The sequence below is a fragment of the Amia ocellicauda genome, chromosome 12, assembly GCF_036373705.1.
Source record: "Amia ocellicauda isolate fAmiCal2 chromosome 12, fAmiCal2.hap1, whole genome shotgun sequence".
NCBI classification, from domain to species: domain Eukaryota; kingdom Metazoa; phylum Chordata; class Actinopteri; order Amiiformes; family Amiidae; genus Amia; species Amia ocellicauda.
This window is the reverse complement of record NC_089861.1, coordinates 8721337-8746151: the sequence shown is the minus strand read 5'-3', so window position 1 is coordinate 8746151 and position 24815 is coordinate 8721337. Positions and strand designations below refer to the sequence as shown.

The following is a 24815-nucleotide window of genomic DNA, read 5'->3' as shown; positions in this document are numbered from 1 at the left end:
TTGTTCAGACAGCGCTGGATAGAATCTGCATTATGTCTGTCAGGATCCCCCAGAGGGTGGCATGCAATTGGCAAAATAGGCTTGTGTTAGCCAGGGTTTCCTCAGCTTGCTGCCAACAGTGATTCCTATAGCTTTGCAGGCATCTGTGACCCTGCAGCATTAATTCGTCATTGTGTCTTTTTATCCTTCCTTTGAAGTTATAGGTCTGAGCTTCTTGTTGTGGACATGCAGTGTGGAAAGAACTGGGTGGGCTAGCAGTGCATGTTTTGTGTGATTTGTATAAGTTTTATGAAGTTAATATCCTGTACAGTAATTGCCTAATAATCACAGTGAAACAGCTGGTTTACCACTAATATGTGGTGGGAGGAAGAATTAAGAAGGCTAGGTGGTCCTTTGATTTTTCTAGTTTTGAGTTTTGCTTGGTCTTGTTAATTACATTCAATTAAATCAACCCCTTATGCATCGGTTTTAATTCCACATTTTAAGTTGTAGTGTTCTCTTGATATGAGTGATTAGTGAATGCCTTTACTGGATGACAAGTTTTAACCATGGATTGATTGTTTGCTTTTTTAACTTAACATTCCAGTGCTGTACAGATATTCTCAATCATATGACGAGTATGCAAGTACATTTGCCTAGAGGAAAATGCCATTTTTACGTAACTGCTACTGTAATATATTTTTTGCTCTTCTGTTCAGGATGGAAATATAGTCCACGTCAATGCATTTCAAATGTATATAGTAATACTAGCTGGTAACTCGACTAAGTATTTGACTTCCTGTGGTACATAAATTTTTCAGAAAGCCCAGACAAAACTACTAAATTATTAAAGGTTTAGTGTTACTAGTTGGTTACACATTGTAATGTAATTAAGTTGTGTTTTAATTTTTAGTACTACACAAATAACTATGATTTCATGCTTACAATGAAGCTGCACATTTCAATTATTTGTCCTATTTCATTCATTTCCATATTTTCTATTGTTTATATATATATATATATATATATATATATATATATATATACACTCACCTAAAGGATTATTAGGAACACCATACTAATACTGTGTTTGACCCCCTTTCGCCTTCAGAACTGCCTTAATTCTACGTGGCATTGATTCAACAAGGTGCTGAAAGCATTCTTTAGAAATGTTGGCCCATATTGATAGGATAGCATCTTGCAGTTGATGGAGATTTGTGGGATGCACATCCAGGGCACGAAGCTCCCGTTCCACCACATCCCAAAGATGCTCTATTGGGTTGAGATCTGGTGACTGTGGGGGCCAGTTTAGTACAGTGAACTCATTGTCATGTTCAAGAAACCAATTTGAAATGATTCCACCTTTGTGACATGGTGCATTATCCTGCTGGAAGTAGCCATCAGAGGATGGGTACATGGTGGTCATAAAGGGATGGACATGGTCAGAAACAATGCTCAGGTAGGCCGTGGCATTTAAACGATGCCCAATTGGCACTAAAGGGCCTAAAGTGTGCCAAGAAAACATCCCCCACACCATTACACCACCACCACCAGCCTGCACAGTGGTAACAAGGCATGATGGATCCATGTTCTCATTCTGTTTACGCCAAATTCTGACTCTACCATCTGAATGTCTCAACAGAAATCCAGACTCATCAGACCAGGCAACATTTTTCCAGTCTTCAACTGTCCAATTTTGGTGAGCTTGTGCAAATTGTAGCCTCTTTTTCCTATTTGTAGTGGAGATGAGTGGTACCCGGTGGGGTCTTCTGCTGTTGTAGCCCATCCGCCTCAAGGTTGTACGTGTTGTGGCTTCACAAATGCTTTGCTGCATACCTCGGTTGTAACAAGTGGTTATTTCAGTCAAAGTTGCTCTTCTATCAGCTTGAATCAGTCGGCCCATTCTCCTCTGACCTCTAGCATCAACAAGGCATTTTCGCCCACAGGACTGCCGCATACTGGATGTTTTTCCCTTTTCACACCATTCTTTGTAAACCCTAGAAATGGTTGTGCGTGAAAATCCTAGTAACTGAGCAGATTGTGAAATACTCAGACCGGCCCGTCTGGCACCAACAACCATGCCACGCTCAAAATTGCTTAAATCACCTTTCTTTCCCATTCAGACATTCAGTTTGGAGTTCAGGAGATTGTCTTGACCAGGACCACACCCCTAAATGCATTGAAGCAACTGGCATGTGATTGGTTGGTTAGATAATTGCATTAATGAGAAATTGAACAGGTGTTCCTAATAATCCTTTAGGTGAGTGTATATATATATATATATATATATATATATATATATATATATATATATATTTTTTTTTTTAACCATAAAGATGTAGTAATTTAAAGCATTTAATCTCAGGAAAAAAGTATACATAAATAAAAATCTATTCCTTAGCATATACATATTATATGTGGAAAGGGTAAAAAGAAAAAAATGAATTGATTTCCTTTTAATAATTCAAAGAACACTGAAAATTGTAATGGGCTCAGTTTTCACTGGAGATTTTCTAGATCTGCTGTGTGGCACAGTATGGTGTTACTTGGACACTTGGTAATTGACTACAAGTACAGGAGAAACAAATACAGGACGATCAAGACACTAATATCTTGAACAGGATGAGATAAACAAAAACAAAAAATACCAGGATTTAAATAAAGTAGAAAATATATTTACATCATATCATTGTACTCCATCTTTTATTTCATTATCCCCTCTAGCATTGTACCATCATGTATTCTATACGGCACCACAGAATTATTCACTTGGATTATTCACAACTAATTGGATTTCTGTAAGCTGATGTCACAATGAGGAAATTAATTCACAATAGATGTCTGTCTTCGGCGGTACCACCCAGGAATGGCACTTCAGCATATTATGGAAGCTGGCAAAATGATTCATTACAATTATAAACGATTGGTATTTAACGAGCTAAAACTAAATCTAACAAAATTAAACCCAACCATAGCCCCCAAGAGTAAATAGTAATTAGTTGTACAACTAATTACTATAATGATACAAAAGGATGCATTTCAAAGAAGGCACAAAAATATGTACTTTTTCTAAGCCATTTAAAAAAACAAAGAAACAAAAGGGTTTTCAGAGCTAAGATCAGGAACAGTACATACTCTGTTGCTCTATCAGTTACTATATAAGTGAATTCAAAAGCAGGTTAAAACATTTCCATTGTAAATGCCATATGAATTCTGTATCCATATAAAACCCAGGATTTTGTCCTTTAGCAGTTTACTTTGCCATTATAAATTATAGCAAAATTGATTGGAATACATAGCTTTAAAAGGTTTCAATCATTCCTATAATAAACTACACTGGCTTAACAGCACTTAAAATAAACCTTTTACTATTGCCCACATTATATAATTTGTTACAGCATGATCCACAGAAAATTGAAGTAATGCAAAGATATCATAAGTGACCACTGTAAGAGATGGGAAAACACCAAAATTATACTGAAAGACAGTTGCTGGTGTGCGGCCACTGTTTTGTATAATGCCATTTAAGTCAAGAGGGCCAGTGTGTTAGACAAAAAACGATTACATGAGAGGAAAAATAATTAAAATTAAAAAAAAAAATTGGTGATTCCAAATTTCCTGTCAAAAAAATAGATGTGCTGGGTACTGATCAGTTGCAAGAACAGATCTATTTCATGACACGGATTTACTGAAAAGTGGGACTCACATATTGTAGTAAAGTGTTTTTGTTTCTGGCAGAAATTTAATCGAGGAGTTAATGAGATAAAACAGTTACCATTTTAACTATTATAAAAATTGTATTTTTTTTTCTTGTCATGAAGAGGTGCCGTAGCAGTGCTTAGACTAGAGGTCCCAGAGTGTCTTAATTGAGAAGTCCAGCCAGCTCCATCACAAATTAAGCACTGGATTGCAGCATGTCAGGCATTAAATACAAGTAGCAGAAGACTTCACATCTCAGCCTTACTTTGCAAAAAGAAAACGTTTAAAACTAGTGCTGGGATAATTATTCGATTTCATCCAAGCGATTTTAATATTCAACAATATTTTTGGTATTCGAATTAATGTATTCATGACTTGCATTCAAGCAATTAGCTTCATGCATTTTATGCATTGACTTTTTAATCAGAACTAAAATGTTTACATGTTGCTATGGTATTCTAGGGAATCATAGTGAAAATGGCAGTCAGGTGAGAGAAAAGAAGGAAGATCGAGGAGAAGAGTGTCAGCAAACTGTTCAGGACAGCTCTAGAGAGTTGTGTGGAATATTTTCGATCTTTTGAAAAGTAACCAGGAATTATGCATTTGTTTCAGACAGAGTTTTCCGATTCTTGTCCGAATTCTGATATTTAGGCAATTCCACATGGGCTGTTTTAGATGCGCGCAAAAAAGGGGGAAGGTCGATTTTGTTGAATATATATACAGTGAGGGAAAAAAGTATTTGATCCCCTGCTGATTTTGTACGTTTGCCCACTGACAAAGAAATGATCAGTCTATAATTTGAATGGTAGGTGTACACTCACCTAAAGGATTATTAGGAACACCTGTTCAATTTCTCATTAATGCAATTATCTAACCAACCAATCACATGGCAGTTGCTTCAATGCATTTAGGGGTGTGGTCCTGGTCAAGACAATCTCCTGAACTCCAAACTGAATGTCTGAATGGGAAAGAAAGGTGATTTAAGCAATTTTGAGCGTGGCATGGTTGTTGGTGCCAGACGGGCCGGTCTGAGTATTTCACAATCTGCTCAGTTACTGGGATTTTCACGCACAACCATTTCTAGGGTTTACAAAGAATGGTGTGAAAAGGGAAAAACATCCAGTATGCGGCAGTCCTGTGGGCGAAAATGCCTTGTTGATGCTAGAGGTCAGAGGAGAATGGGCCGACTGATTCAAGCTGATAGAAGAGCAACTTTGACTGAAATAACCACTCGTTACAACCGAGGTATGCAGCAAAGCATTTGTGAAGCCACAACACGTACAACCTTGATGCGGATGGGCTACGACAGCAGAAGACCCCACCGGGTACCACTCATCTCCACTACAAATAGGAAAAAGAGGCTACAATTTGCACAAGCTCACCAAAATTGGACAGTTGAAGACTGGAAAAATGTTGCCTGGTCTGATGAGTCTCGATTTCTGTTGAGACATTCAGATGGTAGAGTCAGAATTTGGCGTAAACAGAATGAGAACATGGATCCATCATGCCTTGTTACCACTGTGCAGGCTGGTGGTAGTGGTGTAATGGTGTGGGGGATGTTTTCTTGGCACACTTTAGGCCCCTTAGTGCCAATTGGGCATCGTTTAAATGCCACGGCCTACCTGAGCATTGTTTCTGACCATGTCCATCCCTTTATGACCACCATGTACCCATCCCCTGATGGCTACTTCCAGCAGGATAATGCACCATGTCACAAAGGTCGAATCATTTCAAATTGGTTTCTTGAACATGACAATGAGTTCACTGTACTAAACTGGCCCCCACAGTCACCAGATCTCAACCCAATAGAGCATCTTTGGGATGTGGTGGAACGGGAGCTTCGTGCCCTGGATGTGCATCCCACAAATCTTCATCAACTGCAAGATGCTATCCTATCAATATGAGCCAACATTTCTAAAGAATGCTTTCAGCACCTTGTTGAATCAATGCCACGTAGAATTAAGGCAGTTCTGAAGGCGAAAGGGGGTTAAACACAGTATTAGTATGGTGTTCCTAATAATCCTTTAGGTGAGTGTATTTTAACAGTGAGAGACAGAATAACAACAAAACAATCCAGAAAAACGCATTTCAAAAAAGTTATAAATTGATTTGCATGTTAATGAGGGAAATAAGTATTTGATCCCCTATCAAATCAGCAAGATTTCTGGCTCCCAGGTGTCTTTTATACAGGTAACGGGCTGAGATTAGGAGCACTCTCTTAAAGGGAGTGCTCCTAATCTCAGCTCGTTACCTGTATAAAAGACACCTGTCCACAGAAGCAATCAATCAATCAGATTCCAAACTCTCCACCATGGCCAAGACCAAAGAGCTGTCCAAGGATGTCAGGGACAAGACTGTAGACCTACACAAGGCTGGAATGGGCTACAAGACCATCGCCAAGCAGCTTGGCGAGAAGGTGACAACAGTTGGTGCGATTATTCGCAAATGGAAGAAACACAAAATAACTGTCAGTCTCCCTCGGTCTGGGGCTCCATGCAAGATCTCACCTCGTGGAGTTTCAATGGACGGGGCCATGTACCGTCAAATCTTGGGTGAGAACCTCCTTCCCTCAGCCAGGGCATTGAAAATGGGTCGTGGATGGGTATTCCAGCATGACAATGACCCAAAACACACAGCCAAGGCAACAAAGGAGTGGCTCAAGAAAAAGCACATTAAGGTCCTGGAGTGGCCTAGCCAGTCTCCAGACCTTAATCTCATAGAAAATCTGCGGAGGGAGCTGAAGGTTTGAGTTGCCAAATGTCAGCCTCGAAACCTTAATGACTTGGAGAGGATCTGCAAAGAGGAGTGGGACAAAATCCCTCCTGAGATGTGTGCAAACCTGGTGGCCAACTACAAGAAACGTCTGACCTCTGTGATTGCCAACAAGGGTTTTGCCACCAAGTACTAAGTCGAAGGGGTCAAATACTTATTTCCCTCATTAACATGCAAATCAATTTATAACTTTTTTGAAATGTGTTTTTCTGGATTTTTGTTGTTGTTATTCTGTCTCTCACTGTTAAAATACACCTACCATTAAAATTATAGACTGATCATTTATTTGTCAGTGGGCAAACGTACAAAATCAGCAGGGGATCAAATACTTTTTTCCCCTCACTGTATATGTATATGAAGCCATCTTGTGGACAAGTCAAATATATGCAAGAATGTTGCACGTATTTACATAGTTACACTGTAATATGGATCTATCAGGCAAACTAAATCTCTTCAGGTTTAAAAAAAAAAAAAAAAAGCACACAAAATGGATTCAGCTATTAACCGCCAATTTCTTTAGATCTAGATTCGTGTTGATGTCTGGTTTGTTCGTTGTATAAAAACTATACTATATGTACTGCTACTACTATCCAATGCCCACTTTTAATTTAAAACATTTACATATTCTAATTCTAGAAGTCTATTAAGTTGAATTTTCCTTGCCTTTTGGTCATGTCATCTGTCCCTTTTTCTGTCCTTTTGTGTCCTCCACTACCTATCTAGTATCTTAAAGAATGTGTATGATTACATAAAAAAATCCTGCTGAAAATAGTCTTTTCTACCACTTCTGTCCATTTAAATACATCGTTAAAAAATAGATTACATTGTTAAATGTGTTTTTTTTTTTTTTTTTGGTCAATGATCCTACTTACGAGTTCCATTTGGTCTTATTTTCACCTGGTTTTGATATTTGAACTTGGATTAGATTACAATGGTCTCTGATTCAACAAAAATAAAAAGATCTCCCAAGAACAGCCTAGTAATATATATTAAAAAAAAATCATGACTAAAAACTCATATTGGTAAAAAAACAATACAGTTGTAGCTAAAGGTACTCACAATGCATTTGAAAGAATGTTTCTTTGGGATTCCTTTACTCTAATAAGTATTTTAATTCAACCCTAATTAGCAATTTTTGGGACACTGATTCAGCATAAAGAACTGTTCTAAGTTTGGATTGCCATGACATTGATGATGCTTCAGTCAAAAAAATATACATTATAAATATAGATATACAAATCACATTAGATTCCATTGTAGATTAGGCTTCAAAGCAGTGTATGTCAAAAAAATGATGAAACTTAGTGTTTAGTATTCTTGTACAGAAATGAATTAAAGTACTGTAGCTAGAAATCAAAATTTAGTTTTGGGGTTTTATAGTGGATCCAGAGGGATTAGTGACATGGAAAGCAATGTGCTTAGACAGAGAATAATTCATAAAAACTATAGATGATTGCTAATGCCACAGAAAACATTAATCTTACAATTTGGCACTGTTCAAATAAAATCTGCTCTTAATAGTGGTTTAAATAAAACAGGCTATTACTTTAGTAGACTATAAAGTAATCTTGTACTGTAAACATGCCTGTAGCAACTTTAGGGTTACTATTGATCAACTATCTGCTATGCCACTATTCTGTATGCACATATGTAGTAAGTGTATATTTTGTATTCATAATTTGCATCAAGGTTCTATATTCATTGTTGAAGTTATTTCAAGGAATTACACTAGAAAACTAATTCCATATACCTACTCTATTAGGAGTACAAGTTAAGCCAAGGTGTAACTCAAAGACACTTTTGTTCTGGTGGTGTCCATTCTATATCTGTCAATTGTTTTTGTTGGACATATCTTTAAATCAGGTGTATATCCAACCCTACCCCTTTAAAACACATTTTACCAAGATATTGCATTTAATGCTTCAACGACTAAAATAAAAATGTCAAGGTCCTTGAAATAAATATTTATATATAAAAAATAAATGCTAAAAATATCATTCACAGATAAAAACCTAACTTACTAAATTAATCAAATGTAATTGATACCTCCGGTTGGATAAACTATTGGAACTTGTAAGTCAAATGGAACACACACTTTAAGTATACATTCCACAAGAAGTATGGCCAGTAATTCCTTGTTACATATCCCTACAAATCGAAATTTTACATTTTATAGTGGTCTTTTGAATCTAATTAGGATTCCCTGCTAATGAGGGTTTTATTACTTTAGAGCTTGTCAGATGATTATTTATTTTTTAGCAGATGCCCTTGTCCAGGGCAACTTACAAAATATAAGCACAATACAAAGTGCAATAATACAGTGCAATTCTAGGCATAATACATTTTACAAATTCACCATTTACACAAGTGCATATGAGATACACTGAGCAAAGAATGGAAATCCTCCATCATCCTCAGGACAGGTAAGGCACAGCAATATTGTGTCCTTGCACAGCCAGTGTGGGTTCAAAAACAGGTTACAAAACCATCTGAGCACTACCTAATGACAACCTGTAAGGCACCTCTTGCAATATAAACATTTGAGAATGTGGAACATGATCATATCGTGAGCACTTCAGAACAACTAAATTAATTGATTCCGTTTGTTAAGATACGACCGTCTCCATAGAAATGACAGCAATGTTGTAGGAATGGAATGATTAATTATGTAGGATATTTCTACACTCCTCATTTCATATTAACTAAGTCATTAAGAGAACATGAACATCAAAAATTTGAATTCTCAAATGACTATATACCAGATTTAGCAAAATCTACAAAAGAAACGTTACTGCTGAAATATTACACCCATCTCATTAATTCAGGTTTCCATGGGGTATGACTGCACGTCTTGTCGGTATATTTCCTGATTAATTTGCCGAACATGGTGAACTAGCCCTACATCTCATGTTTTACAGCTGTCTGACTGGAATGTTTCAGTGACCCAGATTCTATATTTAAAACCATCAACATGCTTATTGTGTCACACAACCCGGAAATTGGTTGTTTGATTTTATGCTTCCTGAGCTAAACTGCCTAGTAACAGTGCGTGTGAAAAATAAGGTTAAATTAAAAACAATGTTAAGTGGCAAAAGATTATATTATTAATCATCAATATTAATAATAATAATGTAATCAAACTCATGAACACAGACATCAATTCCATGAAGGAAAAAGTGATTGTAACTGTTCTATTTTTTTGAGTCAAAAATAGGCAATTTGTATACTTTAAGTGCATCTCCAGAAATAAAAAAATATAATTGTCCACAAAGATGCATTCTGAAAAACAACCATTGACAAAGCTCTGTGGGGATGTATCCTGTCACATTAATGTTTTCACAAGAATGAACATCTTTGCCTCAACCCAGTAAGTAAAGGATGTTCTAACCTACATTTTACGCTCTAACTACAGAAGTAGGTTTCTAAACCTTGAAGACGGAGCACAGAGAGATGGTAAACAACAGATGGCTACACTACAAAATGTTACAAAAAACAGCATATTATACGAGTTTAAAGCTACATTTCTGTTTAAATTAAACACTGGCCCGCTATTTCATATCTATATAATGTGTTTGATGCACAAACACAGTAATTGTTTATGGAGGCTTTATTTGTTTACAAGACTGGAAGTATACAACATATCTAGATATCACAAACAGACCAATGCATTAGCCAATTATAAAAATAAAAAGATATACAAATTTATATATTGTGCTACTCATTCAAAAACCACTTAATAAATTTCTTCAATTTAATACAACTATTCTAATAAATAGTATTAACAAGCGGTTTACCACTGGATAAATAATAGTATCTCCTGCTGTCAGTAACTGTGTAGTACAGACCTGTCTGGAACACCACAGTACTCTTCTTGCATCCTGAGAGGAGCTGCAGGTTTCGTAGCAACCCTTTTGCTGTTAGTTTCACATGGATGTTGGTCAGGGAAAATTTCGGAGACCATAACATCTCTCTAATCCAACAGAAAAATTCCAAGGGAAAAAAAAACAAAATCTCGTTTCTGATGCCTTTCTGGTCTAATACATGGTCAAACAAGGTCCAGACTGTTTGGTTTGGAATCCACGGATGATGGCAACACAGATTGCGAGAAAATATAAACAACAACCACCACCACCACCACCACAAGCACCACAACAATCTTTCACTCCATCACCGTGGTCCTCTTCCCTTAGAATTAACTGCACATGTCCGACAACACTGCAGCGTTGCTGACAGATGTACTAGAAGCAAAAGCTAATGCTGGCATTAAGCGCTCTTTTTTTTTTTTTCTTCTCCTGAATCACACACAGACAATGCTGAATTGCATCACTGTGCTCATGCTTAATATATTATGCGAGAAACAGTGATGCTGGGGGGTGGGAGGAGTGAAAATGCAGCCTGGAGTGGGTGGTCTTTGAGGCTGCACTGAATCCCTTACGCTGCCGAGATGACAGAAAAAAGAAGACTGGCATAACCTTATTATGCACTGTTATAATATAAGGAAATGGTATCAAAATACTAAAGTATTATTGCCTAAATTTCACACAACATTGAATGCACTTAATAGATTTATTTGTACTCTTTTTAATGCAGTGGATCATGATTCTTTGTCTTGATTCATATGGAAAATCTAATTTTTGAATGTAGATGGCTGATAACAGCTTAACAAAATGGCTTACTTCAATTGCAGAATCTAAAATCTATATTTTTAGGCTGGTGAAATTTGGTGAAGAAAAAAAAACAACAACACAAACACCAATGCATTAGAGGGTGTAAATAAGAGGTATATTAATAATTATCTAAAAATGAAATCTACTCAATGATATGAATCAAAATGATTCTGAGAAAACCAAGATAATTCAGGACAACATGGAAGCCATGGGAGATTCCTTTTGCTAATATTATTGCAAAGGCTTTGCAAAAGAACATCATGTATCTTATTTCACTCAAATCCGTCTTCAGCTAAATCCTACAGATTTCAGTTCTAGGATCAAGAGTAATAATAACATGGCCTCTAACTGTGCCAAGCGGCTGTCCACATCAAATAGACAGATGCTATAGTAAATTATTTCCTCTCATGTGCTGCATAATCAGGAGCAAGTAATAGCTTTACACTTTATTGCTTCATTGTGATGGTGTAATAACATCACATTTCTATAAATCACAGGTAATCCATGTTGAATTACAGCACAGACTCGCTTCGAATACTCAGATTAATCAAAAAAGTGCCTACAATTATGTAAATCACTATTTTAAAAATTATCATTCTTAGGTGGGACTTGCATATTATTCAGTAAAAAAAAAAAAAATTCAATAGATGATCATGAATAAAATATTGTATGCAATTAAAAAAAAAACATTTCAAGACACTATCAAAGATGACCCACAGAAATTAAGATATATATTTAAATAACACGCCACTCATCTTCCAGGACCAAATACTGTGAACATGAATATAAAGTATGCAGTTGAATAATTAATACATTTAAAATGTCAAGAAAATTAAAGCCTGACTAGGCTGTGAGTAAAAACTAAATGTTTAAATAGCATCTGAGATTTAGGTTGGACAGCGATAGATAAAATGCAACAAGATTAAAGTTGCAAGTAGCTGTATAGGGGAGAAAATTCCCTGTTTCTTTGTATTTGTTTAACATTCAATTATTTTTAACTCCGTGCAAAAGCATATCAATAAAATAATGCAAATTGTAGTGTGAGCATGAAACTGAATTTGAGGATGCATACGTTTCTCTGTAATATGTAATCGGGATCATCCATCTTTAACACCAAAACCACTGGATTGCAGATTGTCCCAATTTACCACAAGCTTTAGTCAACTCACTTCACTGGCAATGCAGCTTTGTAAAAAATCCAACCAAGTTTTCATCTGGGTTACAATTGCATGTTGACTGTCATTTCGTTTACAGGAAGCACATTTGGAAAAAAAACACTAGTGCTGCAAAACTGGATTAACCTCATTAAATTCAGAAATTATGGTCCTGAGTATATGTAGTGCTTCTGCATAAAACAAACATAAAGGGAAGTATTACATTGGTTCATTGGATAATTAATACCTGTCTGTTTAAAGGGTAATAGCAGGATTACATTACATTATGTTTAATGAAGAAGTGTTAAGAGTTATAGCTCACACCCATTATATCCTCTAATTTTCATTGAAGAGGAATGCCTCATTCTTTTTTCCAATATGCTATTTAACCATATCAAAGCATTCACTTAAAGCAGATGGTTTTATTTTAATTTATTTATCCTGTAAGGTTGCAAAAACAGGCATTCAATTATTTGCATATTCATATAAAACGGACAGATTGCAAGTCATACAAATGACATTCATTTTAATGTGCAGCACATTCCATTAATCTGGGCCTTTGCAACAGCAAACTATGCATTAAATAAGATAACTTGAATAAAGACATCAGTGAAAATAAATAAGAGGAATAATGCTGTGAATGCTATCAAGAAATTACTCATATATACAAATACAGACACAAACATTTCTGTACTATTTAAAGTTGTTTTATGGTGGTTATTTCACTAAAGTAACTGAGTTGTACTGTCCTCACAGCACTCATTTGTGACACTTAGAGCAGGATCATGGATCATTGGTTTCCCATTTCAGAATTGCAGCATGTCCAGGTCATTTACCAGCTAACTCTTCTGTAATGTGATTGATTATGACTGTAAAAATACATTACATAATGATAAAGTTCTATAACTAAAACACATCCAACATATAAAATGTGTGGTGGTGCCACTTTTTTCTAAGGGGGTGGGTGGTATAATTGATTCCTTCATAAGTGTTCAACGGTCAACTCTGAGAGAAAAATATTGTAAATATAATTAAAGAAAAAAAAAAAAGCATGCTCATTTAGGTCAACTGAATTCAGGCACGTGTCAACATGGCTATTTTAATAACATCACAGTTTATTAACTCAGTATTGTACTGTGAACTCTGAATAACTAATGTAACTTAGTTTGAGGATGTAAACTGTGATCTTAAATTAAATCATTTGCATAAAGATTTTGGCAGTTGTGTAAAATCACTCTGCATCCTTGTATTGCAATTATCTAAATTGAATGATGGGGTGGGGTAATATTGATTGTATCATGAAGAATGTACATAAAGATATCACTTCATGAGCATTGATTGTGAGAAGAAGAGAAAGCAACAAAACCTATAGACGTTAATTACAAATAGGCTACATTAAAGAAATGTGGAAGAAATGCTATGATGACTTCTACAATGAATCATGATGACTCTTTTCCTGGTTACGGGTATGACTAGTAGCTCAAGCTATCCAAGCATGCTGTGGGATTGGAGGAGTAGGCGTTACTGAACAAACCAGGCATTTAGGAAAAATGTGCAATCTGCCACACACAATAAGAGGTTGTTGGTTTATTTGTAACACATGTATTTTCTACTTTCAAATTGTTATTTATTATTCTGTGCCATATCCTGTTTTCGTGACCATTTTTAAATTTGCATATGATGCACTTTTCATGGTTTCTAATTCAAATAAACAATACATCTCTCAGAAAAGAATACCAATGGGGTTTAAATATTAAATACATTAAATAAGTAGCATTCCATTATATTTTAAGCTTGGGAAGGCTACAGAACTATCCATCTTGTTGTGCACAGAACTGTTGTAAACTATATTATTTTCCTATTTCAACCACTGAGAAGGTAACCCAGACAAGCTGGTTCCACAATAAAATCAGTTTGTTCCTGATCAGTATATGAACTGACAAAGCAGTGCAAATATGCATTGACAACTGTGAAAAGAACTTTGCTGTATACATGTTATGTTCCTTGTGGTGCAAGTTTGTATGCCAATCAAAACGAGACTATTTCATTAGCTGGTTTGGTTGGACTCTTACAATTATAAAACAGTCCCACTGACATTTGGCTCTGAGAGAATAGACTATAGTTAAAAATTGAGAAAGGACAAAATTAAGCCAGTAACACAAGGAAACAGGACCACAACTTATGGAAAATTGTTTCCAGACAATGGCTAGGCAACAAAAGGGAGGATACAAATCTGACCTTACATAGGGATCATTAGTGTAATATGCATTACAATGTATGAAAAAGATTTGTCATTATAGTAACCATGTTTAAAATGTGGAAGCCAAAAACTTGTTTATAAGTTCAATTTTTGGTTTGTTTTCAAGCAAGAATCAGGTTTTCCAAATCCTATATTTTCCTTATTTAAAACCACATATAAAAACACTACATGTAAGTTTTGAGTATATGCACTAGGCCAAATCTGTTATGTTTAGACAGGAATCTTTGAAATGCACTTAAGAGTTTTACCTGTTGGACGCACTTGTCTTGTTGATACGTTTGATGTCGATTTTGGCATTTGAGTTGTTGAAAAAGTTGATCTTGAAGGGTTTTGATTTTGTAAAGACACTGTCTTGCTTCCTGTGTGAAAATACAAATTGGAATACACTATAAGAAAAACTGGTCAACCTTTACAATAAGGTACCGGTATAATGCATGAATTAATATATGAATACCAAAGGTTAAATGAATATATCATGCACTTCATCTGAGTTCTTATGTTAATCACATGTATAAGGGTTAGGGTTAGGGTTCATGTGCTCAACATCAGAACTCAGGTGTTCATGATGTATTGATGTTTAAATCCCATAACACCACCACAAGTAACAGCGTAATCACGCAACACACATGTTGTAAAATAGTATATATTTAGCTAGATCAGGGGTTAATAACCAGGGGTGCACCCCCCTGCATAACAATTAAAAGACAATTAGGCTTAATTTATGGATGTGAACCAGGCAAGATGAGACAAACCAACACACTGGAAACTACATCAGGCAATGAGGGAGAATGAAACTCCAGCTAAGATGGGGCTAGGAGGGGTGATAATGAGTGATGGATGTGATTGGTTAAGTCTGTTTGAATGGCAAAGGTGACAAAATAGTCAGGGGCTCAATCAAGACAGTTAAAATCAAATCAAGTTTGTGTGGTGATTATTTTATTTTTTTATTTCAAGTTTAATTAAGTGAATTGACGCATATATAAAAGGATATCACACACAAAACAAAACATAAATGTATAATGAATAAATGACAGCCTTTTTCCTCCAATGCACAGTATATATATCCTTTCATGGTGAAATCTATTTCATTCCTTAAACATGCAAGTTACCATCTGACAACTACTGTCAGCCTATTAGATAATAATTACAAATTTCATGTTTCATGGCAACAATGTTGATATAAACTAAGTAAACAGATTATTTCCTTAATCTCCTCAGACCTACAAGCAAAGCTTCTTAAAATGACTGCTGCAGTGTGTGTGGAGAGAAATTACTTGATCTACAGGAAACATTTACCTTCTCATAAAAAAAACAGACACTTGGTAAAAAAAAAACAGGGAACAATGTTAGCTTTGTGCAGTACTCTGGTCAGATTTATGAATAGTATAACTTATGGATGCCCACACTCCCCACTGCAATAACTTATATAGACAATTTGTAGCTTCCCATTATTAAAGGTTATTGTAGGCAATTTGTCTTTTTAATACACATGACATGATGGAGATATCTGTGGCAATCTTAGGAGACAATTTGTGGTCCATTTTGTTGAGTTGAGCCCAGTGCAGTTGTAATTGGAAAACAACTGGATGGGGCAAGGAAAGTAAATTCTCTTACCAAATAGATTAAAGAGAAAAACCTATCAATAACTATTACTAACTTTCAAATAAATACAAGTATTTAGATACAAGTATAATCAAGTTTACATTTAGGACTTTGCTGCTATTATATTTTCACAGTGAGATATTCAAGATGAAGCCATACAGCAAGACGCAACTAGAGTTTCAGCCAATCATGGAACAAAACCTTTCCCATTGTGTGAAGGTTGTGGAAAATACAGGGTGTGAGCATCTCTGTGAAAGATTTTTAAGAAGGCATGCCAGCATCAGACAATTCAAGTCTTTGAATCTACTCCTCTATACTGCTGCCTTTTTAAAAGTTCCACAATTTCAAGTACAAAAGATTAGTGTCTATTATGAACAGAATGGAAAATATTTGGACATATAGTTAGGTCCATAAATATCTGGACAGTCATACAATTGTGATAATTTTGGCTCTGTATGCCACCAGAATGGATTTAAAAGGAAACAATCAAAATGACCCAAGAACAAGCAGGAGCTAAAGATAGCTGCAGTGCAGGCCTGGCAGAGCATCACCAGGGAAGAAACCCAGCATCTGGTGAGGTCTATGGGTTCCAGACTTCAGGCAGTCAAATTCAGGATTTGCAACAAAGTGTTGAAACTCACAATTTAGTTCAAATACTTTTGAGCCCCTACAATTGGGGGGAACACATATAAAAATGGGTGTAATTCCTGTAATTTTGCACAAATGTCTAATAAGAAATTATTCAGATTCACATGCAAGTGCAGTTTGGTGATCTGCTTCAGATAGGTCTGTAGCCTATACGAAAACTCAGCCTACAAGCGATCATAAGCAAGCATTTCAGTAGACAATCTAATGTGTGATAGGATTAGAGTAACTATGTTAATTTTAATTACTATTTTCTGCATAATTACCCTAGTTTTGGAGCACTGCAATTGTGCGCACCTGATCTGGATCGCAATTGTGAGTGCAAATGTGCGTCTCTGTCCACATCAACCATGAGATAATCCGTGGGAAATACACATTTTCACATTTACCAACTAGTTGGTAAATGTATACCTTTACCATAACATACATAATTTTATATATATATATATATATATATATATATATATATATATATATATATATATATATATATATATATATACACACACAGTGAGGGAAAAAAGTATTTGATCCCCTGCTGATTTTGTACGTTTGCCCACTGACAAAGAAATGATCAGTCTATAATTTTAATGGTAGGTGTATTTTAACAGTGAGAGACAGAATAACAACAAAGAAAACCGCATTTCAAAAAAGTTATAAATTGATTTGCATGTTAATGAGGTAAATAAGTATTTGACCCCTTCGACTTAGTACTTGGTGGCAAAACCCTTGTTGGCAATCACAGAGGTCAGACGTTTCTTGTAGTTGGCCACCAGGTTTGCACACATCTCAGGAGGGATTTTGTCCCACTCCTCTTTGCAGATCCTCTCCAAGTCATTAAGGTTTTGAGGCTGACATTTGGCAACTCGAACCTTCAGCTCCCTCCGCAGATTTTCTATGAGATTAAGGTCTGGAGACTGGCTAGGCCACTCCAGGACCTTAATGTGCTTCTTCTTGAGCCACTCCTTTGTTGCCTTGGCTGTGTGTTTTGGGTCATTGTCATGCTGGAATACCCATCCACGACCCATTTTCAATGCCCTGGCTGAGGGAAGGAGGTTCTCATCCAAGATTTGACGGTACATGGCCCCATCCATCGTCCCTTTGATGCGGTGCAGTTGTCCTGTCCCCTTAGCAGAAAAACACCCCCAAAGCATAATGTTTCCATCTCCATGTTTGACGGTGGGGATGGTGTTCTTGGGGTCATTCCTCCTCCTCCAAACACGGCGAGTTGAGTTGATGCCAAAGAGCTCGATTTTGGTCTCATCTGACCACAACACTTTCACCCAGTTCTCCTCTGAATCATTCAGATGTTCATTGGCAAACTTCAGACGGGCCTGTACATGTGCTTTCTTGAGCAGGGGGACCTTGCGGGCGCTGCAGGATTTCAGTCCTTCACGGCGTAGTGTGTTACCAATTGTTTTCTTGGTGACTATGGTCCCAGCTGCCTTGAGATCATTAACAAGATCCTCCCGTGTAGTTCTGGGCCGATTCCTCACCGTTCTCATGATCATTGAAACTCCACGAGGTGAGATCTTGCATGGAGCCCCAGACCGAGGGAGACTGACAGTTATTTTGTGTTTCTTCCATTTGCGAATAATCGCACCAACTGTTGTCACCTTCTCACCAAGCTGCTTGGCGATGGTCTTGTAGCCCATTCCAGCCTTGTGTAGGTCTACAGTCTTGTCCCTGACATCCTTGGACAGCTCTTTGGTCTTGGCCATGGTGGAGAGTTTGGAATCTGATTGATTGATTGCTTCTGTGGACAGGTGTCTTTTATACAGGAAATGAGCTGAGATTAGGAGCACTCCCTTTAAGAGAGTGCTCCTAATCTCAGCTCGTTACTTGTATAAAAGACACCTGGGAGCCAGAAATCTTGCTGATTGATAGGGGATCAAATACTTATTTCCCTCATTAACATGCAAATCAATTTATAACTTTTTTGAAATGCGGTTTTCTTTGCTGTTATTCTGTCTCTCACTGTTAAAATACACCTACCATTAAAATTATAGACTGATCATTTCTTTGTCAGTGGGCAAACGTACAAAATCAGCAGGGGATCAAATACTTTTTTCCCTCACTGTGTATATATACATACATACACACACAGACATTTCAACCACAGAAAAAGTGGTTAAATAAAGAAATACAGTACATTACATCTGTGTATTTATCTTTTACAGTCTTTATCTGCTAATATGTGTTTTGTAAAATGGTTTTGTAAAACTCTCGACTAGAACAATAAGCTCATATGACATTAAATGTTTCTCCCGCCTCTCTTAGGTCCTGTGAATGCATCACAGTTGATTACCTGGTGTTGTCATCTTTGCTGAGACCGGGCAAGTTCCATTTCTTATCCCTGTGGTTTTCGTGGAGTACGGAGCAACTGAATTCTGAGGTGGTCTTACAATTCGAAGACGTGAAGATCTCTCCTCGAGCTTACAACCAGCAGTGCTTGAAGCTATAACAATATATTTACAAAAATACAGCTGTAGTTTCAAGTTTTCACAACATTCATTTGAATCTATACTATTCAGGTATTAATTTATTTCCGTTAAGCTCATGCAGGGAAAGTGGAGAAACGTGTCCTGTGTGGACTGTACGAGCTGTCAGGTATGCAGGCTAAATATAGTAAATAGTTTATTGAAATACAAAGCTACAGAGAATACAGGCACTGTATGTTGAAAACAAAGTTTACACTGTGTTGTGTACAATGTTTACTTTAGTGTACAATTATGCAATTTGATGAATGCAATAGTTATTTTTGAACTATAAAATATTGCTTTTGAGCATTATTCCAATATTTACATTTACACTTGTTTCATTCCTTTATTTTATGTCGTTTTTGAGCTTTTTGCTTATTGTAGGCTATATAATTGTTTATGTTAATATTTTGACTGCAGTGTACACGTTTAGACGAAAACTTAATTTAAAATCTCCATTTGTGCTATGTAAATGTTGGATTTAATGTTAATGTGCCAATATGTGTACCCTGTGATTGTCAAGATATGGTTCGATTTTGTATGTATGCGGTTCATAAAAAGATGCAACTTAATACTAGTGATACAGCACTTAGTCTAATGTATATATGAAAAACCCTTGATTTGCCCAACTTAACTTCTTTTTTTCTTTAAAGGAAAGGACTACTAAATAACATTACAGTTACATTCTATGAAACAGAATGATCAGGTCAGTGTTAGTGTGTGGCAATACATCCACTTTACCTGGTGTTATTGTCTTTGCTGAAACGGGGCAAGTTCCAGGTCTTATTCCTGCACTCTTTGAGGGGAAGGGAGCGACTGAATTCTGAGGCGTTCTTGATATCCGAGGATGAAAATATTTATCATCGGGTTTGCAGCTTATGGCTGTAGTAACTGCAAGAAAAAAATATCTATCTATAGCTATATACATCAGGGGTGCAACTCATTGATAGATAACATGTCAAACATTCATACACCACCTTTCACAATTTTACAACCACCACAGTGTTTAATATCACTTAAAAATAGTTGCATTTACAATATTGTACTCTATTAATCAAGAATACTGCTTTTATACTGCAATTTTGATCATAGGCTCGCATGTACCCTGTGTGCAGTTACTCTGCTGGAATGACCATTTGCGACTAAATCAGTGCTTCTTGACAAAGAGTAGGATGTATTTTGGTAAACATTATTCAGTTACCCTGAGGTGCAGGGTTCTAGACTATATTTTTCCACTAGTGGCACAGTGCTACTAACATTTTCAGCTGGTGGCATCAGCACATGATTTGGTCACACCAGTTTTTCACCACTGCTTGACAATATTTCTAAATTCAAAATATTTAAATACTTTGTAAATAAATAGAAATCCATCTCAGTGGATTACCTGGTGTTGTCACCATTGCTGCAGATGGGGAGATTCCATTTCTTATCCCTGTGTTTCTTGCGGAGAAATTCTGAGGTGGTCTTGAAACTCGAGAATGTGAAGATCTATCCTCAAATCTGCAGCCAGCAGCAGGTGTACCTAAAACAAAAAACTATGCATCAGCACACAAGTTTTGATTTAGTAGTAATATGTAATCTGACCTAATGCAGTTTTTAAGTTCACCTACACACGCATACAAAGACATGCACTGTATACATATTTGAGCCTCAGTGTTTATGATTGTGTGGCAATGCAATGAGGCGATGGAAAAATGTGCTCTAGGTCATATCACGTAGTGTGTGAATGTTCATCACAGCTGATTACCTGGTGCTGCATTTTTTACTGAAACTACGGCGGTTCCGTTTCTCATGCCTATTCGGTTGCCAGTAGCTGAATTCTGTGGTGTTCTTGTAAGCAGAGTATGCCCACATTTATCCTCAGGTTTGGAGTCAGAAAAAGCTGCAGCTGAGAAAAATAAAAATACATATGTATACAGACATACACCTACATATACACACACACACACACACAACATGCCTTGCAAAAAGTATTCAGACCCTTCTTATAGTGTCCCATTTTATGAAGTTAGTCTTTCATGCAAAACTTGAATGCTCAAACTGGAGACTTGTAAGGGTAAGATAAGTTACAGTAAATGAAAGCAAAAACTACAGCGTATAATTTTAAATCTGTTGTATTCAGCCCCAGTAAACTCAATATTTTGTGGAAGCACCTTTGACAGCAATTACAGCTGCAAGTTTTTATGAGCAAGTCTCTACCGACTTTGCACACTGGCCTGTTCTTTTTGGCAGATTTGCTCAAGCTCTCTGAAGCTGTTTGGGGATCACATAAGGACAGCAGTTTTCAAGTCTTTCCACAGATTCCCGAGAGAGTTCAAAACAGGTCTCTGACTGCGCCACTCAAGGACATTCAATTTCAAATTCATTAACCACTTCAGGATAGCACTGGCCTTGTGCTTTAGATCTTTGTCCTGCTGAAAGGGGAATTTTCACCACAGTTTCTGTCTAGCAGAATTAAACATTTTTCTCTAGTACTTGCCTGTACTTTGCTACATACATTTGTCCTATAATCCTAACATGTTTAAGAGTTAATTCTAAGTGTTTTTAATGTCCCTTTAAATAAGGCTGCATTTTCAGAGGGTTACCTAAAGTCGCATCGCAAATTGATTAAAAAATGCTACCAAAAACTGATTGAGCCCTGCATTTCTCATGAATGTTCAAAGTAAGTTTACATTTCCCACAGTTTGATCCAGGCATTACATTTTCATACACCTGCTTATTGTGGTATCATTTGCATCCCATCGATCAGTGCTGTGATGTTTACCTTGACCAGTAATTCGAGTTAGATTACATTTTCCCAGGAGAGCAACTTTCATATTTTCCTTGTCTTTGTGTTTATTTAGAGAGTTTTATGAACTACTTACATCTGCTGCTGGCTGTGCTGGACTCGCTGTGGGAGCTGGCAAGAGAGCAAATGCTGGAAGATCTCTGCAGGTCGTGTGATCTCACAGGTAGCTTGGATCCAACGAGAGAGGTGGCTGCAGTGGAGCCAGAGTCCACCTGTTTCTTCTGACTGCCTGTGTATGCAAGTCAAGAAAAACAGCACAGTTTATACAAGTCCAGTACATATGATCCATTTAGACATTCAACAGCTCTTTTGTCCAAAAATGGATGCTTAATTTTGCTGCTCAGATAATCAAAAAACTTCCAACATAAAGATATGCAGACAAATTACGTTTTAAATCAAGTTTAACATACATAACGTACATATTTACTTAAAAAGTACCATCATCCGTGCCTTACTTTGATCTAACATTTTTTTCACAAATTAATTTTAATACATTTATTTAGATGTGTATAATCAGATATTTCAGGAACCATGAAACAGTGCATATAGAAACTATTTAGATATTAAGACACCATTTACAATTAAAGGAACACCATATATGGATTGGTTTAAATGTGCTGCTTTAATTTATTCCACACACGCAGGACTGTACAAATTATTTATAGACTGCATAAATAAGCACAGTGCTATACATTTCAACTGGTTTAAGGTCAGGTGACTGACAGGATAACTAACAATGTAAAAATCCTGTTGTTACTTACTTCATCTGTATGCGTGTTAAGGGCCATTATCATGTTGAAAAACAAACATGCAAGTAACTTTCCTGAGGGCATTCCATGACATTGTAGAATGGAATGATGGTGTGCCTTTAATACTTATCAGAAATATATTGGTAATTTTTTATATGTGAAGACATGCATGTATGTATGTATGTATGCACTATAATGACCGCTCAATTAAGCATAGCAGAAGAGTATCATGGACACACGAAAAGCTTTATATGTTTCAGTTGCAATGAAGCGGTTTGTGACTAGAAGAGCAGGGGAGAGCTTGTTAAAATGTATATGAATGCCTGCAGTAATACTGGCAGGTCCTAGCATGAAGGTTTGGGGTGGTTTACATGTATACAGTAACAAATTACAGAGCAATAGAAAAACACAATTCCATTCTTTACGTAACATTACGTAATAATAATAATAGGAAAGCAAAATAGGTGTTTGTTTTGCTACAATGAAAATGATAACCTTAAGCCAAAATAAATAAATAAATGTATTCCGTATTATTTAAAGAGATAACTGGCTGCTTTGGAGAATGAAGATCATTCTGGAACTGGATTACAATTTGAGAATTGAGGATGCATTCACAGACCATTATTCACAGTAAGTGAACTAGAGTGGAATAAATCTAAGCTGCAAGGCATTAAGAAGATGTTATTTTACCAGGCAGAGGCAGTTTGCCTCTCAAAGAATAGGAAAACTGTACATGGGAGAGTATGCGTTTTGTTATTTCTCCTTTCGGAGGAATACATTTTAAATACCAGCAGTGATATTTCCAGGCAACCTCTGCCAAGACCCACCTCACTCCCCCTTGTAATTCTTTTCAGATTAGCATTCATTAAAGTTCTAAGCATGATTATATGAATTCAAACTGCTTTTACTTATTTAATGTAGTATTTTAGCAAGTCCTCATGTGCAGTCTCTTTCAGACTTTCGTAAGAAGCTTAAAAATAGAAATGTAAATTAAGAATATGGAAAGATTTTTTATGCATGAATTGTAATTTCAAAGCACATAGTCCACAAGACTCTTACCTGGCAAAGAAAGATTCCTTACATCCATTTCCAAAATGTACATTTTGTTTAAGTGTTCAGCATAAATAGGTGACTATTTAATATTAGTAATATTTCAAACTTATAATAAAAAAATAAACAATTAATACGGTTTTCTTTAGGTATTAATCAATCTTAAAAAAATGCATCTTCAGTGTCCACGCTTTTGTTTTTTAACATACAGACATGATATTTCAAATTGGTCTGATCTACAATGGACTGCTTAACAAAGTAAAATTCCACGCATGATACTTTTCTATTTTGTCTATGTTCTATTTATCACTATATGTTGTCTTTACAGCAATATATAGTTAGATCCTGACTTAAGACTAAGGCTGAACAATGTTGTCCTAAATACTGAAGCAACAATATAAAATTTGCTCTGTAGGCCAACACAACCACCATTAGCTTTAAACCATTTGCTGTACAACAGAGAAAACCCACAATGACTTAAAAAACATATTTCCAGTACTTTCTTGGAAAATCAATCTTCGTCTTTCTTTTCCAAACCCACTTCTCAACATGGTGCTAGTTCTATTTCATGTGAAGCAGGCAGATACCCATATATTGCTCAACGTAAACAATGCAATTGTTTATTTATAGATATGAAATGTGTAATCTTTAATTTATAATTCAAAATGGAGCAAATTCCTTTAGATTGACAGATTAAAGATTTAACTGTTAAATTAAGCTATAATATCTGGATTGTCCTAAAGGCAGAGGGGAACAATTAAAAAGAGTACAGGAAATAATAAAATCCTACAGCTATAAAATAAACTATTTTGTATATACCAACAGTCATTAAATATATTTTCTAAAATCAAAGCATTTTGTACCCCATCCCCCACCTACCCCAAAAAGCAACAGAAATTCGAGTTGACTTTAAAATCTGAGGGGAAAGCATTTAGTCAAAACACGAGGTTTCCTACAACCTTGGATCTTG

At 36.2% G+C, this 24815-nt stretch overlaps 1 protein-coding gene across 3 annotated transcripts in view; it reads right to left on the bottom strand.

Moving 5' to 3' along the window:
• Positions 1-24815, bottom strand: part of LOC136764313 (microtubule-associated tumor suppressor 1 homolog A) — a 94793-nt gene that overhangs the window by 29931 nt on the left and 40047 nt on the right. For 2 of the 3 annotated variants that reach the window (XM_066718256.1, XM_066718255.1), the window contains exons 5-10: positions 22123-22275; positions 21006-21146; positions 20643-20780; positions 20000-20149; positions 19087-19236; positions 14780-14890 (exon numbers count right to left, since the gene is read on the bottom strand). In XM_066718256.1, the coding sequence (XP_066574353.1) occupies positions 14780-14890; positions 19087-19236; positions 20000-20149; positions 20643-20780; positions 21006-21146; positions 22123-22275 (843 nt within the window). Of the gene's footprint in view, positions 1-10295; positions 10710-14779; positions 14891-19086; positions 19237-19999; positions 20150-20642; positions 20781-21005; positions 21147-22122; positions 22276-24815 lie in introns of those variants that run through there. The other variant, XM_066718257.1, reaches the window with a different exon arrangement.